This window comes from Rhopalosiphum padi, chromosome 2 (assembly GCF_020882245.1).
Source record: "Rhopalosiphum padi isolate XX-2018 chromosome 2, ASM2088224v1, whole genome shotgun sequence".
NCBI classification, from domain to species: domain Eukaryota; kingdom Metazoa; phylum Arthropoda; class Insecta; order Hemiptera; family Aphididae; genus Rhopalosiphum; species Rhopalosiphum padi.
This window is the reverse complement of record NC_083598.1, coordinates 88,198,585-88,213,562: the sequence shown is the minus strand read 5'-3', so window position 1 is coordinate 88,213,562 and position 14,978 is coordinate 88,198,585. Positions and strand designations below refer to the sequence as shown.

The following is a 14,978-nucleotide window of genomic DNA, read 5'->3' as shown; positions in this document are numbered from 1 at the left end:
CTTACTGTCAACTTCAGACCATAAGTAACAGTGACTAACTTTGGTCTTACTTTCATAAATACTTAAATTATAGTAAGCCAGTTTCTTTGAGTAAAATAACAACATGCTATTACCCATGGTGAATTTAAGACTTTTTCCAAGTCAAAAGAACAGCAAAAAAATCCATTTTGGCCACTTCTTTCTTGGTCTTTCATAAACATTTTATTAGTAAATTCCTTCTCTTCTACAAGCAATTGATAATTTCTTCTATCTTTTTCACTTTTATTTTGCATATTTTTAAATGCCTCACAAAAGCTACACTTATCTTTTTTTGGAACATGAATTTCAATATTTTATTCAGTGTTCCACCTGTTTTTGAAAACACCACTAGTAACAGCTATTTAATTTACAATCTTCTACATAAACCCTGTATACATGTTCTAAGCTTTGAAAATCATTAGTTATGTATTTTTTATGACTAGAACTTCTAGAGTAATGTGATGGGACAGCTGGTCACTTTTCGATAAATTTATCAACATATTCCATTTAGATAAGTGGGGTTTTGTTTTTTGAAGGTTTTTGACCTCTATTATCTGACTTAGAAGAAAATAAGTCACACTTATTATCTCGAGTATACTACCTTAGTAGCTTTTCAGATATATTCAATGTGTTTAGAATACATTTTCTATAAACTTTTAGTTGCACATTATCAACAGCAACATAGTAACTATAAGTACATGAGTAAGAACATAAATGTTTTTTATAACATTGCCCCTTACTTTGATTTAATTTATTAATAATACAACTATATAACTTATATAATTTTTATTAGATTAAAAATTTACAAATAATAGTATTTATAAAAATAAATAATGCATGTCTGATATAGATAAAAAAATGACAATGTTACAATATATTTAATGATCACAATACATATTACGTATTGGGCGCTAATCTGTTATAGAAAGCTTGGTACTCGGGTATTAGACATTTTTTAGGATCTGGTGATGGATCTTTAATAAGAAAATCAGCCAGAAATAAAGCTGGTAATAGTAATATACCCTTGACAGCAAGTTCATTTAGAGGAACAGGAATATTACCATACCCATGGTCAATGATACAATGAGTAGACTGCAATAGATCTCTAAATAAAAATAAAAATTGCAATCAAACCAAAAATTCAACAATAAGTGTTAACAGTTATACTCAGTGGCTATCCTATAATAGAGGTGTAACGCCTGCTACACTTTTAATTAGAGTTGGGTGAAGTGGGTTGTTTATGTCATTTTTCGTAAGCGAATAATAAAATAATACTTTGGAATATTTTAATAGTATAATATTAATTATTATTTTTTTAACATGTTGAATAAACTATTCAGAAGATGTGATTTTATATGGATGAATATTATTGAGAGTGGGTGGTTACTTTTTATGTTTCACTACACCTATATTTTTAAGGATAGCCACCACTGGTTATACTTACTTTTTATCTAATATCATCCCACCACCTGCTTGTATGAGACGCAATAAAGCTTGATATCTATTATCAGAAGTCATTAGTACAGCTTTCATACCACTGAATGCACCAGCTCTACTAGAACGAATTTTAGAACGCCATCGATATCCAGCTCCGTGTAATGGTGTTGATAAACTTAAGTCGGATAAAGGATTTCCCCATTCATACTTGTCTTCCTACAAAAATAAACAAATTAAAACACATACTAATTATTCAACTATCTTTTTAAAGTTATATATTAAATTTTACTTACTGGTAAAAAACAATTTTCCTCTAAACAATCATCAATATAGCTTGGATGTAATATCCATTTTCCAGAAGCGAGTGAACATAAATATTTTTCGCTTCTACTGGGCTGGTGCATAAGAACATGAGTAACGTCTTCACAAAAAATTGCACTTCTCAATACTTGAGCACCAAGTTTTTCAATAGCATTTTCATACTTTTGTCGTTCCTATTGGAAGAAATTGATATTTTATCATTTTTTAAATAAACTTTAAAATAGTAAGTATAAAAAAATTTATTAAATTACACTGCTATTCACACTGGTCAATATAAACTTTTTATTGCACTCGGACAGTCTTTTTAGCTGAAATATATTAAACATATTATAAATAAATATTTCCATGTGTATTCATTAATTATTTAACTTACTCTGGCTTTTTCTTGTTGTTCAGTTGGATCTTCCCATCCAACAGAACATTGTTGTGATGACTCTACAACTCGTTCTTTAAATAAAGAGTTTCCTAAAAAATAAACATTTTAATGCTACAGAAAAATAAAAAATGATTTGCAATATTTGGAGTTAAGTAAACACTATTTTAAATTTATAAGAATATGTGTTTTATTAAACAATTGGTCAATTAATCCAAAATATTATTTTATTATTTATTAAGTTTAGTAATGATAGGTTGATTGAAAAATAAAAAAAAACATACAATATAACAACATAATTATAATACAAAATTAAATATCAACAAAATAATTTTGTAAAGGGTGAGTAGTAAAAGGGATACCAAACTATTTTTAGCCTACAGGCACTATAATCTTTAATTCGGGGATACATACTATAATATATTATTAATAGTGAACGGATTTAAACTTACAAAAAAAACAAGAAAAATGCACTAAAAATGTCAAAAAATGCAAAATAAAAGTTACATTTTTTAATTCCTTGATGTATAAAATGAACTTTGTACTTGAAAAGCAATGAAAAAATTCATTTTATATTTAAATCTATTCCCTAACTATTAACATTGTAAAGTATAAATATTGTTCGAAGTAAAAGTGTTTTTCTAGAATCTAGATTAGACACTCATTTAAAATACCACTTAACTAATGTCGTTATATAAACCACCTCCATAACAATATAATTCAATAACTCATGGCACAAATTCAACACTTTCAACTTCTGCTATTAGTTGATAATTATTGTGTTATAGACTTATAGTTTAGTTAAATTGTGCTCGTGTAAAAAAATAGATATTCATCTCAATCAAAGGAAGCGTATAATCATAACAACGATTAAATCTACCTATCAAATAGTTACCCATCTTCAGTAACATTGCCTCTCTACAAGCTTTGATGTAAAATGTATTGCTCAAATAATGGATTACATTTTAAATACAATAACTCCACTTTATTGACCTATGATCACTCCAAATTCAGCCATGATTCAAATAGGTATATCTCTAAAACTGCTATAGCACTCAACAACTACAAAAATGCTCCAAGAAAAACTCCAAAGAAAATATTGAGGAGATTAACCACTGGACCTTATCTGAAGCATTTAAATATTTAAAATAAATCTAAACATTACTTATAATTTATACTAATATTACTTAATTTACTGTTTAGCTCTATTTAAAGTTATATATTTTGTATTAAGTTTTAATTTATTGTTCACATATGAATAAATAAAATGGATTGTTCAAGTACAAGATTACTAAGATTAGTTTTTTATTATTATGTATTTATTCGATGATTATTATAAGTATTATAATACAATTTAAATAAATTCTTGGAACATTATAAAAACTAACACATTTATATGTTAATTTTTGTTTTACCCTAATCTCTGAATAGAAATTTCAAACTAAGCACTTACTTGCATAATCATCTTGACTTTCAGACTCTGATCGGGAAAGAGGAATTTCTGGTTCTCTTGATGCACATAGATCTTGTTGGAGTTCTTCTATTGTTCTGAAATAAGCAAAAAGCATTTAAGAATAAAAAAATATATGGTTTAAAATAAAAAACAAACCTTCTAAATTCTTGTTTATCTAACGATTGCTGCTTAATATCCTAAAAATTATAAATTATTTAATTTTTACTGTTATACTAAGTAAATTTTATTATTTTCTCACAATATTTGGTGATACAGTATTAGATTTATTATTTTGAGCTTTTGATATCTGTGATGAGTTATGCAAGATCTTAGACACACCTGGAGATTGGTATGACAAACTTAAACTTTTCAATGTATCATTTGAATTAGCGTTAATTGAACTTATTTCATTTGGTTCCTAAACATAAAAATAGTTATACAATTATAATAAAACAAATTACAAAATGGCTATGAATTATTATAATATTAAATAGCTTTTGAAACTGTACAATCTTAGAAAAATATAATTGGCAATTTTTTACATTTATTATAATACTTTATTATGTAATAAATATATATTATAAAAATATTAATTATTGTAAGTAAATATGCAATTCTATTGATTTAATTTTAAAATTATATATCATGAATATTTACTTCTTGTTGATTAGTATTAGCATGTGGATATCGTGGATGTAAAGATTTATTCCATAATTGGCGCTTAAGCTCAGTCAGTGGCTAATAAAAAACATAAAATATTAAACAAAAAAAAAATAATAAAAAACATTCTTAGAAAAAAGAACTTACAGTGCTTTTTCGGTTTTCTAACTTGGGTTGTGATGGTTCATCTGAACTATCTGGAAAAGTGTCCACCCATCTAAAAAAATCAAAATATATCTTTACATATATGTAAAAATGTGATATTATAAGTTTTCTAAATAAAAACTTAATATTGTATTATACCATAAAAAGAGAAATCATAACTATTGCATAAAGTAAAAACATGTTATTTCTATGTCATAAACTATAAAAAGCCACAAAATTAATAACTATAAAACAGTGCTTCTCAACGGGGGCGATATCGCCCCCCGGTAGGCGGTGAAGGAGTACTGATGGGTGGTGAGTTCGTTTTGGGCGGTGAACTTTTTTTCTGTTCAAAGCAACGCACCAAGATTTATCTTGGTAAATTTTTTCGTTTTTATCGATTACTAAAATAAACTCGTGATTATGAAACGTTTTGAAGATATTTTGTCCCTGGAAGTTCCTCAATGGGTCATAAACCCTTTTATAAATATTGAATCAGCAAAACTACAGTATCAAGAAGAATTGATCGAAATTTCCACTAACGAGATGTTAAAAGCAAGTTTTAAGAATGGTGAAAACCTCACAGAATTTTGGCTCCAGTCTACTATCAGTCGAATTTATCCTGGGCTGTGGACTGTCGTACAAAAATTAATAATTGCCTTCCCTTCCTCTTACCTCGTTGAGCGAGGATTTAGTGCGGTAACAAATCTAATAACTAAAAAGAGAAATCGACTCGACATCGTAAAAAGAGGAGACTTACGCCTTTATCTCACAAACTTTGAACCAAACGTAAAAAAATTGGCTTTGGATTACCAAGCACAACCATCTCACTGATAAATACATTTAAAAACATTAATTTTTCATTATATTCACATTTACATACATATATATATATATTATATTTATTAATTATTCAATATTAAACTTTTCATGTATATTATTTTTATTTTTATTTTAATGAAGTGAGGGGGGGCGTTAAAAAATATATTGCTTCTTAGGGGGGCAGCCGTTATAAAAAGGTTGAGAAGCACTGCTATAAAACATGCCAGCATAGGTATATTATGACAATAATAATATATGTTTATGTAACATTATTTGTAAGAGTACTAAATAAAAAATTATATTGGTGAGTTAGAAGATATTGTAACACCAGAGCTATGTCATTCGGCACTTTTGGAATCTCCTAGTTTTAACTGTACAGTTTAGTATTTATCAGGGTACTAAATCTTATTTAATCTTAAACTAAAATTTATAATGTTTAATAGACATTAATATTAATAATATTATATAATATTTTATTTTATAATTTTCAGATATATAACTAGAAAACTCTTAAAAAAAAAAACTAAATGTGAATTATGTAGAGCTGGTTTAAATGTAAGTAATAGTTCATCTCCAGAAGCAGAACTTGTTAATTTAAAGTCAAAAGGATATTTAACACATCCTAATTAAAATTTATTTCTCATTCTTAAAAGTTGAGCTTTGTGAAACATGCTGACTCCATTGATGTGTTTAATGAAACATTGTCAGATTTTTTAAGTACAAATAATTCTTTGACATTTGAATGTAATATGCGTCAAACTGATATGCTCATAGATTTATGTAGTACGTTTGTCATAATGAGAATGAAACAGTATACGTATATTCAAAATCAAATGAATAAAAAACTAAATAAAACTAAAACAAAATTATCAAAACTCGTAGGTAGTTAACTAAAATTATAATTTACACTGAAAGTGACTTATAATATATTATACTTTATTTAATCATTAAAAATATGTTATTTAATATTTTTAATTTGAGTTAGAACACTTAAAACAATATTATTTAAATATCATTATCATTTATTAAATTATAAGAATTATATAATGCAACAATGCACTATGCAAAATTATAAGATATAAATTTAATAAATAAATAATTTTATAAATTGGCCTAGAGGACGTCCTAGACAGAGATGGAAGGATATAGTGGTCAAGGACTTGAGGGAACTTGGAATAGAGGATGGGGAAGAATTGGCAAGAGACCGAGACAGGTGGAGGCAAGTGGTTGTTGCGGCAATGGGCCTGAATGGCCTGTAAACACCTAAGAAGAAGAAGAAGAAATTTATAATTTGTTATTCTGTGTTTTTTTTATAACGTAAATTCATGAAAGATTAAAGATTAAAGAATAAAGATAGTATTTTATTATTATTCAAATTTGTGATTCAATATTTAAACGATTGAAGCGCCAATGCTCGGTTTTGCTAGTCATTGTGATAACAAGGAAACTCGGAGAGTCTCATTATTATGGTTCGTTGTGCAAGCATACTATCTTTAATCGCGATGAAAACGTATATTATATTAATATTGTACATATTATTATAATCTTCATAACTATTATTATATTATTATATTTTACATAAACGCATTATAAATTTAATTTTAATATTTATCAGCATGTTTATGAATAAATAAACCGTTAAGACTTTTTATAACAAAAAATGTTCACTTTTTGTTTTAACTTGAAAGATTTACACGGTATGGTAAGTGCCATTGTTAAGAAAAATATGTAAACTCTGAGTGCGAACTAATAGAAACTGAATAAAAACATTAGAATTACTTATGGTTTTCTTTTATATGTATTATTACAATTTATTTCTATTTAATTATATCTCAACTTCATAAATTCAATAGGTACTCGAAATTAACATTATCGAAATCGGCGATAATAGGATCAGTCGTAATCTGTGTTTTTACACTTAGGTACTTAATTGCACTGTGTATTGAAGCTGTTTTATGTAGTTTATATTTACATAATATGATATTACATTTAGATTTGAACTAGGATTTTTGTCCGTTATGAAATTTTTGGGATAAAATATTAGTGTCCGTGTCTGTAATACAAAGAGTTTGTTATGGACAGATCGAAATACATTGGAATGCCTATCTTTTTATCGAGACCGGGTCATTTTGTCTGTTAAGTCAGGTTTCACTGTATTGTGTTCTGTTTTTTGGTAGTAATGGTATCATATACAAAATTTATATAAAATAAAAATATTTATTATAAAACTATTTTGTGTGGGAAGAATACGAATAATAATAACTATGTTTGTCATTTATACACATTATAGAAAAGAATACAATTGCATTGTTCCCATAGGTGGATATTTAGTTAAATTTTTAAAGGGGGGGAGTAGAATAATCAAAATACAAATAATAGTAACAATAAAATTGCATTTTTTTTTTAGAGATGATATTGAAATTTCTGGGAGGCTAAGTGATAAAATAAAATAAAACTTATAATCTACAACATAATGAATATTATCATCTTATAATATATCGACATGCGCAACAAATAAGGCAGTAACTCAACTTCACAACTTTTCAGGAAAAGCAAAATAAACTTTGAATTTTGATTATATATTTCTTTGAAAGGCCTTATTTGTTGCGCATATCGATATTATTGGATACAAATTTGGTCTTTGTTAGAAATATAGAATAGTAATCATGCAGAATGGTATTTTATAAATAATTGATATGAACAACCTAGTTAATAATCCAATCATTAATCACCATCATTACGTAATTTAACTTTGATTAGATATAATAATAAATAAATATTTATTTTTTAAATTTGTTAATTTAACCAAGAAGTGATTATTAATATTAAAATTATTAATTAAAACTTATTTTATACAATAAGTAGATGAATAAACAATCAATTTAATTAGAAAGAGTATTTTAAATAACTAATGGTTAGGTACATACTTTTTCCATTTTTTTTTCGTTTCTGGCGTAACAGGATCATTACAAAATATTTGTCCATATGGAGTATCTGGAGTTTTTAAATTTTCAATGAAACTTTTAGAAGCAACAGGCGTGGAACAACTTGATTTCAAGCGAGCTATTGCTGGCTTAAATTTGTTTGAAGGCGAATCTAAAACTTGAGAGGTAGGATTCATAATTTCCATTGAACATTTCTTTTTTAGTGGTGGTTCAATATCATCCTCAGTATCTTTAAGTGGTACTGCTAATTCAGAATCAACATCATTTTCTTGCATTGCAAGTATTGTTAATTTTTGAGTAAATGATGAAGAGCTATCATTATGAATATCATCTTTAACTTTAGAAGATGAAACAACTGTAGAATCCAGCGATGAAGATTTATTAGCTAATATAAATTTAATTATTTTAATAAATATTTTAGAAACAATAATAAAATTAGTATCTACCATTGGAAATAATTGGAAATTTATCTTCTGGTAAGCGACGTTTACATGTAACACAATTAAGTAGCCATTCTTTAGATACAACTGGTACACCCCATTTAACTGAGGCTTCATATTTAGGCCCTTCTGGTGTAGAACAAATAAGATGAGTAGTCATCATAATGTTATCATCTGGTTTTGATTTTCTTGACAATGCATCTTGAAAACTAAAATATGAGTAAGTATTGAAATTAATTTATGATTGCAAAAAATTAAAGTTTTTACTTTGCTCCAAGAAGTAGTGAAATTTCTTTTAAGAAATACCGTTCAGACCCTGTATAATTAGTGATGCTAATAACACAGTTTTTTAAAGGAGTAGACCCACTAAAAATTACTGGTTTATGATAGTATTCAACAGGAATTTGTTCAACATTATTATAACAATCTTCCTAATAATAACAAAAAAAAAAATTAATTACAATTTAATAAAGGTTAAATATTTATAGGTATATTAAATTGTGTCTACACAAGAAGGGTTCAGAGTATAGTGATCAGACAAAATGTTGTCATGTTTGGATTTAACTTGACAATGTACTTACTATCCAAAGACAACTAACTATGGTGGCTTTAATATTTAAAGATTTTTCATTGAATACAATAGGAACAACAACATAATTAATTTTTCCTCGATAACTACGCGTATTAACTGCTACACCACCCATAGATATTATTTTACTTTTTATGGATGGCAATTGATGAGAATCCAAATCATGTAAAAGGATAGTTAACCCTATAAAAAAAATATAGGAGATAATTATATATAAACATTATTTTGTAATATAGTTAGTGGTAATTAATTGTTATAATAATTATTACAACCTTCTAGTACAGATTCAAGTTTACTATCTTGAGTAGACATAGTATCTTGTGTCGTACAAGAAGATTTTTCACTCTGGGTATCATTAAAATTGGTGTTTTCTAAAAATAATAATAAAATTATTAATACTATATATTATTTTATGAGTATAATGCATGTGAAATATACAATAATTTTAAATTTGTAATAATGTAGCTGCTAAAATCAATTAAATAAAACTTGAAATTATTTGCTTTTGTGAAATAATTGTAAAATATTTAGTTGTTGAGAGTTTTAATACATTTAATGAACTTTACTTAAAAAATACGTTCAAAATTTTAGTAGACAAACTGAAAAATTGTAAGCTGTATTGTATACTAACCAACATTTAAATATTGATCAATAAAATTATCCAATGGCAGATTATTGGTTACAGTTGAAGTTTGTAGTTTAGGTTTATCTACTACTTTTGGTTGAGAGAGTGTTGAATTTTTCATCATATACAATCCCTAGAATAATAATTATAAAAATTATATATAATTTACAACAGTATTATAAAACAAGCTAAAACTAGTAAGTACTAAATAATTGAAACATTTTAAGCTACTTTTGGCTAAATGTTAAGATCTGTTTGTTTAATTTTTAAATTTTAAATTAATTAACCTTTTAGCAAATAAAACAATTAGTGAAAACAATTATAACATTAAAAAATGATTAGCTTGTGAAATTGAATGTATCAAAATTAAATGAATTAATTACGAATGTAATAATTTAAAATAAAAACTTAAAAATTATAAAATATAAGTTGAAAATGTCAATCATATGCATAAACAACCCACAGAAGTTCCATTTTACATAATAATTTAAATTTTGAGGTAACCAGTACATTTATACATAATACTTTTATAAATATAATTTGAATTGTGATACTATTAAAAATTTATTTCAAAATATATTAATAACTGAACTAAACATAATGAATCTACTTCTATTGAAATTATATTTTTACCTTTTTTTTTGTGTTTAATAAGTATATATATTAGCTGCTTTAACTGTAAGCATTTTAAGTATGAATTAAAATAATACCTTTTTACTGAGAGGAGATGGAGACTCTGGTGTAAATGAATGAGATGAATCCATAGCTAGGAACTGTTCTTCTGGAGCCGTGCATTTTAAATTTATACTTTCAAGTAACCAATTAAAATTTACTACATGAGGTCTAAAATATAATGTATGCATTTTAAATAACAGTACAAAAATATAACGTTTTTAAGTTGTAATTGTGTTTATTAAGAGAACACCACACTTTTAATAGATTTGATATAGGCAATTGTAAGAATAAATAAGGAACTTATGATTGGTTCCACCCATATACTAGTTATTTTTTTGAATGGTTATAAAATTATAAAACTTGGACTACAATGTTGTTTTTACATTTTGATATCCATTTAACTAAAATAGTTACTTATGTTAATAAATAATAAAACCAACAAATTTTAAAATTATCATAACTTTTTATATATTAGTCATTGATTAAATATAATAGTATATTTAATCAATGTATTAGTAATACAAAAAATAAAATATAAAAGTAATTTGGCAGTCCTAATTATTTTCTGTTATGATGAAAATGTAGTTTCTTATAACAAGGATTAAAGACAAAATAGTTCTTACCCACTAGAAAAAGTTTTAAACAAATAATTAGTGGAAGTGAAGTGTTTTTTTAATTACAACTAATTACTACATTAAGCATGGAAAGTATATTTACTTTTCTTGAATAGAGTGTAATAATTTTGCAAGTGATGCAGAAAAATCACCAACTAAAATATGGGTTATAGACGCATTTAGCTCTGTATATCTAATTCCACCAGTAGAAATTACGATACGTTTTAATTTTTCTTCTTCACTTAAACTAAATCCACTAAAATAAATCTAATATACACAAAATAAATTTTCAATCAACTATAAAATATTTAAAAAGCATTATTTATTATAACTTACTTTACAACCATCCAATATTGTGCCTGCTTTTTTAACTTCTGCCAAACTTAAATTATTTAAAATATCTTTATAATTTATTTGTTTTGAATGATCTGTACAATATATATCATATATTATGTATCATTTTAAGATATCAATATAATTTTTAATTTTAAAAAAGTGACAATTTAAAGTACCAATTACTTAATTATAATGGTTCAATAAAATAATATACTCACATTGCCCATTATTTTTTTTCGGAGTAGTACAATTTTCTTGTGATCTATGATTATTATTTTGGCGTTTTAGCATTTCACTGTTATTTATTGTTTCTTCAATTGTAGATTTTGGTTCGGCAACAATTTCACTTATATCATTTTGAGAAAAGTTAGCTAAAATGAAAATAAATTAAAGAATTATAAATGATATTACAATAGTTTTATTTCTTTAAGGTTATACGTTTAACATTTGATAAGGCAGGAGTTGAACTTAGCATTGTATTTTTGACAATATAATCTTGAGTATCAACTATGTAACCCTTTTCAACACTGTCATAAATCCAAGATGGCTTTAAACAAAATAATCCCCATTGTTGTGCATAAGTAAACTTTTGCCCTGTAGGTTTCATTAAGATCAATATGTTGGTTTCATCTTTTTTCATTTGGGGGGTATATTTGCCACCTAAATAATAATAAAAACAATCTATGAGCACGGGATAAAAATAAACAGTGAAATCTTGATAACTCGTACATGTATTAGACAAATTTTAGATAGCTAAAAAGAATTTCTTGATTAAATAAATTATGTAATTTTTATTACCATTTTCATCAATTAGAGTGATGATTTTTTCTCTATCTTTTCCTTCTAGTCCAGAAGTAGTTATTTCAAGTTTATAAAATGGAGGACATTTGTATTTATCAAACTTAGTATCTGTAGCTACTATATTACATATTAAGCTTTCTTCCCAAACAGCATCAACCCAATCTTCAGTCATAATATTTATTCCATTTTCAATAGCTTTCTAAACAAAATCATACAATTTTAAATTGATTTAAATTTGTGCTAATATTAACGTTTACTTACAATATGTTTTTGAGATCCCGCTTTGCCGACCATTAAATGAGTAGTACTGTCTCGTAAATTATGAGAGAAAATTCCACCCATATATTCAACTTTTTCCTTTACTCTTTCCTAAACATTATAATAATTATTAATTTATTAAAAAGGAAAAGCACAATTTGAGGGGGGCTTGTGGGCTAAGCTCCCTTAAAATCAATCATAGCCCCCCCAAATGGTTTGTATATCCCCTTCCACCTTTATATATCTCAAGTACATGTGCATACACACAGTACATACATGCAAATTATAATAGCCCTCCCAAATTTAAAACTCAAATTGTGCCTATGAAAATAATGATGGTGAACTATTATTTACTTTTTCTTTAGGACTAAGATTTGAAATACTTAGTACAATGTCTCGCATTGCCATCGTATAAATTGGTGAATTATTTTCTGGTATGGAAATTGCTTCAATGAAACATGTTCTTAAGCATATTGGGCTAACAATTCTGAAAACAAATAATTTAATAATTTAATTAAAACTTCATAAAAAAACATTAAGGTAATGGAAGTTCTCTTCATGCTTAAAATGTAATAATCTATAAATTATAATAAATTATTACATTTTAAAATAATATAAGAATAAATATTACTTAACATTTGAAACTATTGTATAATAGAATTAGTATAAAAATATTTTAAGATTAAGCAATGCAGCAGATGATAATAATAAAAATAGTAATAGAAAATAACAGTATTTTAGTTAGTGACATTTAAATTAGGATTCTGCAGCACAACCAAACATTTTTTGTGTGGCCCATAATATATAGATATTTTTTTATACAAATACATTATTATTACAGTTTTGCATCAATACAAAATAAAATTGATCAATTGTTATGATTAATCATATATGGCTAAAATGGATGTCCAGATCTAGGGACCATATTGGTTGCACAGCTGTTTGAATTTACTTTACTTTGAGTATAAACTTCATCATAATACCATTATATAATGCATATTATGATATCAAATAAATAGTAAATACTATGTTAATTTTAAAATCTGAAAAATACTTTATTTATCTTTTTTTGTTTCAATTTAAACTGGTAATTCAATAAGTACAACAAGTACATGAAAATACATTAAAAGAATGAGCAAAACTACAAACAAAAATATTAATATTAAAATTATTTTGAATGACATAAATCTAATAAAGAGAAATTCTTATTATATAAAATGCATAGGAATGACACATAAAAAGTAAAAACTCATCTACTTGTATGATCCAAGACTAAAAGTGTTAGTTTAGATAACAGATCTGGATAGTAATTAATATAATATGTATTTATTAATCGCAGTAATTGATGTTTTTTATTTTTAAGAAAAAGTTGTATAAAATTAATGAAATCTCAGAATTGAAAAATTTAAATATGGTTATACTAACGAGTATAAATAAATTTTTTTTTGAACAACAAATCATAATAGGATTAATATTATAAATAACTATTGATTGATTTATAATATAAAAAAATTAATCAAAATGTTGTACTAACACAGCTTTATTTTGTTTAGCAGCCACTAAAATGTGTCGAAAAGCAGGTCCTTCAAATTTGTCGTAAACAAAAACTTGACTTTTTTTCAATGATTTCATACTACAAACATCTGATTCACTGATCACATTAGTGGTGAGTTCATGATTAATGCAATCCTATAATATAAATAAGATCTATATATTTTATATTCTTGATTTGTGAATACCAAAAATACAAACGTCACCACTTACTTGTAATGCCAGCTGCATAGTTTCAGACATATTTTCAATGTCTGTCCTGTCTTCAGTAAGGACAAAAAATACTCGAATGGTACTTTTTTTTGATGACCACATTGTTATATGAATTTAAAGAATACAATAACGTTAAATACTATTTAAAGATACCCATAGTTAAACAACACTTAAAACTAAAATATTTAATAATTTTAGATTTTTCAAATGAACAATAAACGACATTTAGCGGGAGCAGGATTGACTTCTTTTATCATAATACTATATTCATATTGTGTGATAACGTTTCTGATTATTTTGATAAATTAAATTTCCTCACCATGGTTACCAAACTATTACCGCTGTACAGTAAAAAAGTACGGCCAAATTTTTTTTTTTTTTTTTTTGTACGTTATTAATGTTTTTATTATAAAATATTTAAAAATGTTTTTGTTAAACATTACGTATACATAACGTATGGTTACTGGTTAGGTTACCTAACTTAGGTATATTGATGCTGTTTTAATTTAAATATTATGTTCTGGTCATAATTAAGAAGGGAACTTAAAAAAAAGACTATATTTTTAATTAAGAGTAAAAATTTTAATTTTTTATATTTTTGTATTATTTTACTCTGTTATACGTTTATTATTCAATTAAACTCATCTATCTCTTCTATCTTAAATCATAGTGCCTTTATTGGTGACATTTTTATAATTTATCA

General features: G+C 25.6%; 1 protein-coding gene across 1 annotated transcript; it reads right to left on the bottom strand.

Moving 5' to 3' along the window:
• Nucleotides 1–789: 789 nt before the first annotated feature.
• On the bottom strand, nt 790–14,517 carry LOC132921266 (DNA topoisomerase 2-binding protein 1). The gene is made up of 26 exons (XM_060984194.1): nt 14,276–14,517; nt 14,046–14,200; nt 12,866–12,998; nt 12,515–12,622; nt 12,251–12,452; nt 11,891–12,112; nt 11,671–11,823; nt 11,453–11,544; nt 11,220–11,383; nt 10,538–10,670; nt 9,834–9,960; nt 9,475–9,573; nt 9,195–9,385; nt 8,881–9,044; nt 8,620–8,822; nt 8,156–8,558; nt 4,410–4,479; nt 4,260–4,340; nt 3,862–4,020; nt 3,759–3,799; nt 3,603–3,697; nt 2,150–2,241; nt 2,028–2,084; nt 1,749–1,949; nt 1,463–1,671; nt 790–1,123 (listed from the first exon to the last, which is right to left on the bottom strand). The coding sequence occupies exons 1-26, from the start codon at nt 14,375–14,377 to the stop codon at nt 916–918; spliced, it is 3,864 nt and encodes a 1,287-aa protein (XP_060840177.1). The 5' UTR covers nt 14,378–14,517; the 3' UTR covers nt 790–915.
• Between the last annotated feature and the right edge of the window lie 461 nt (nt 14,518–14,978).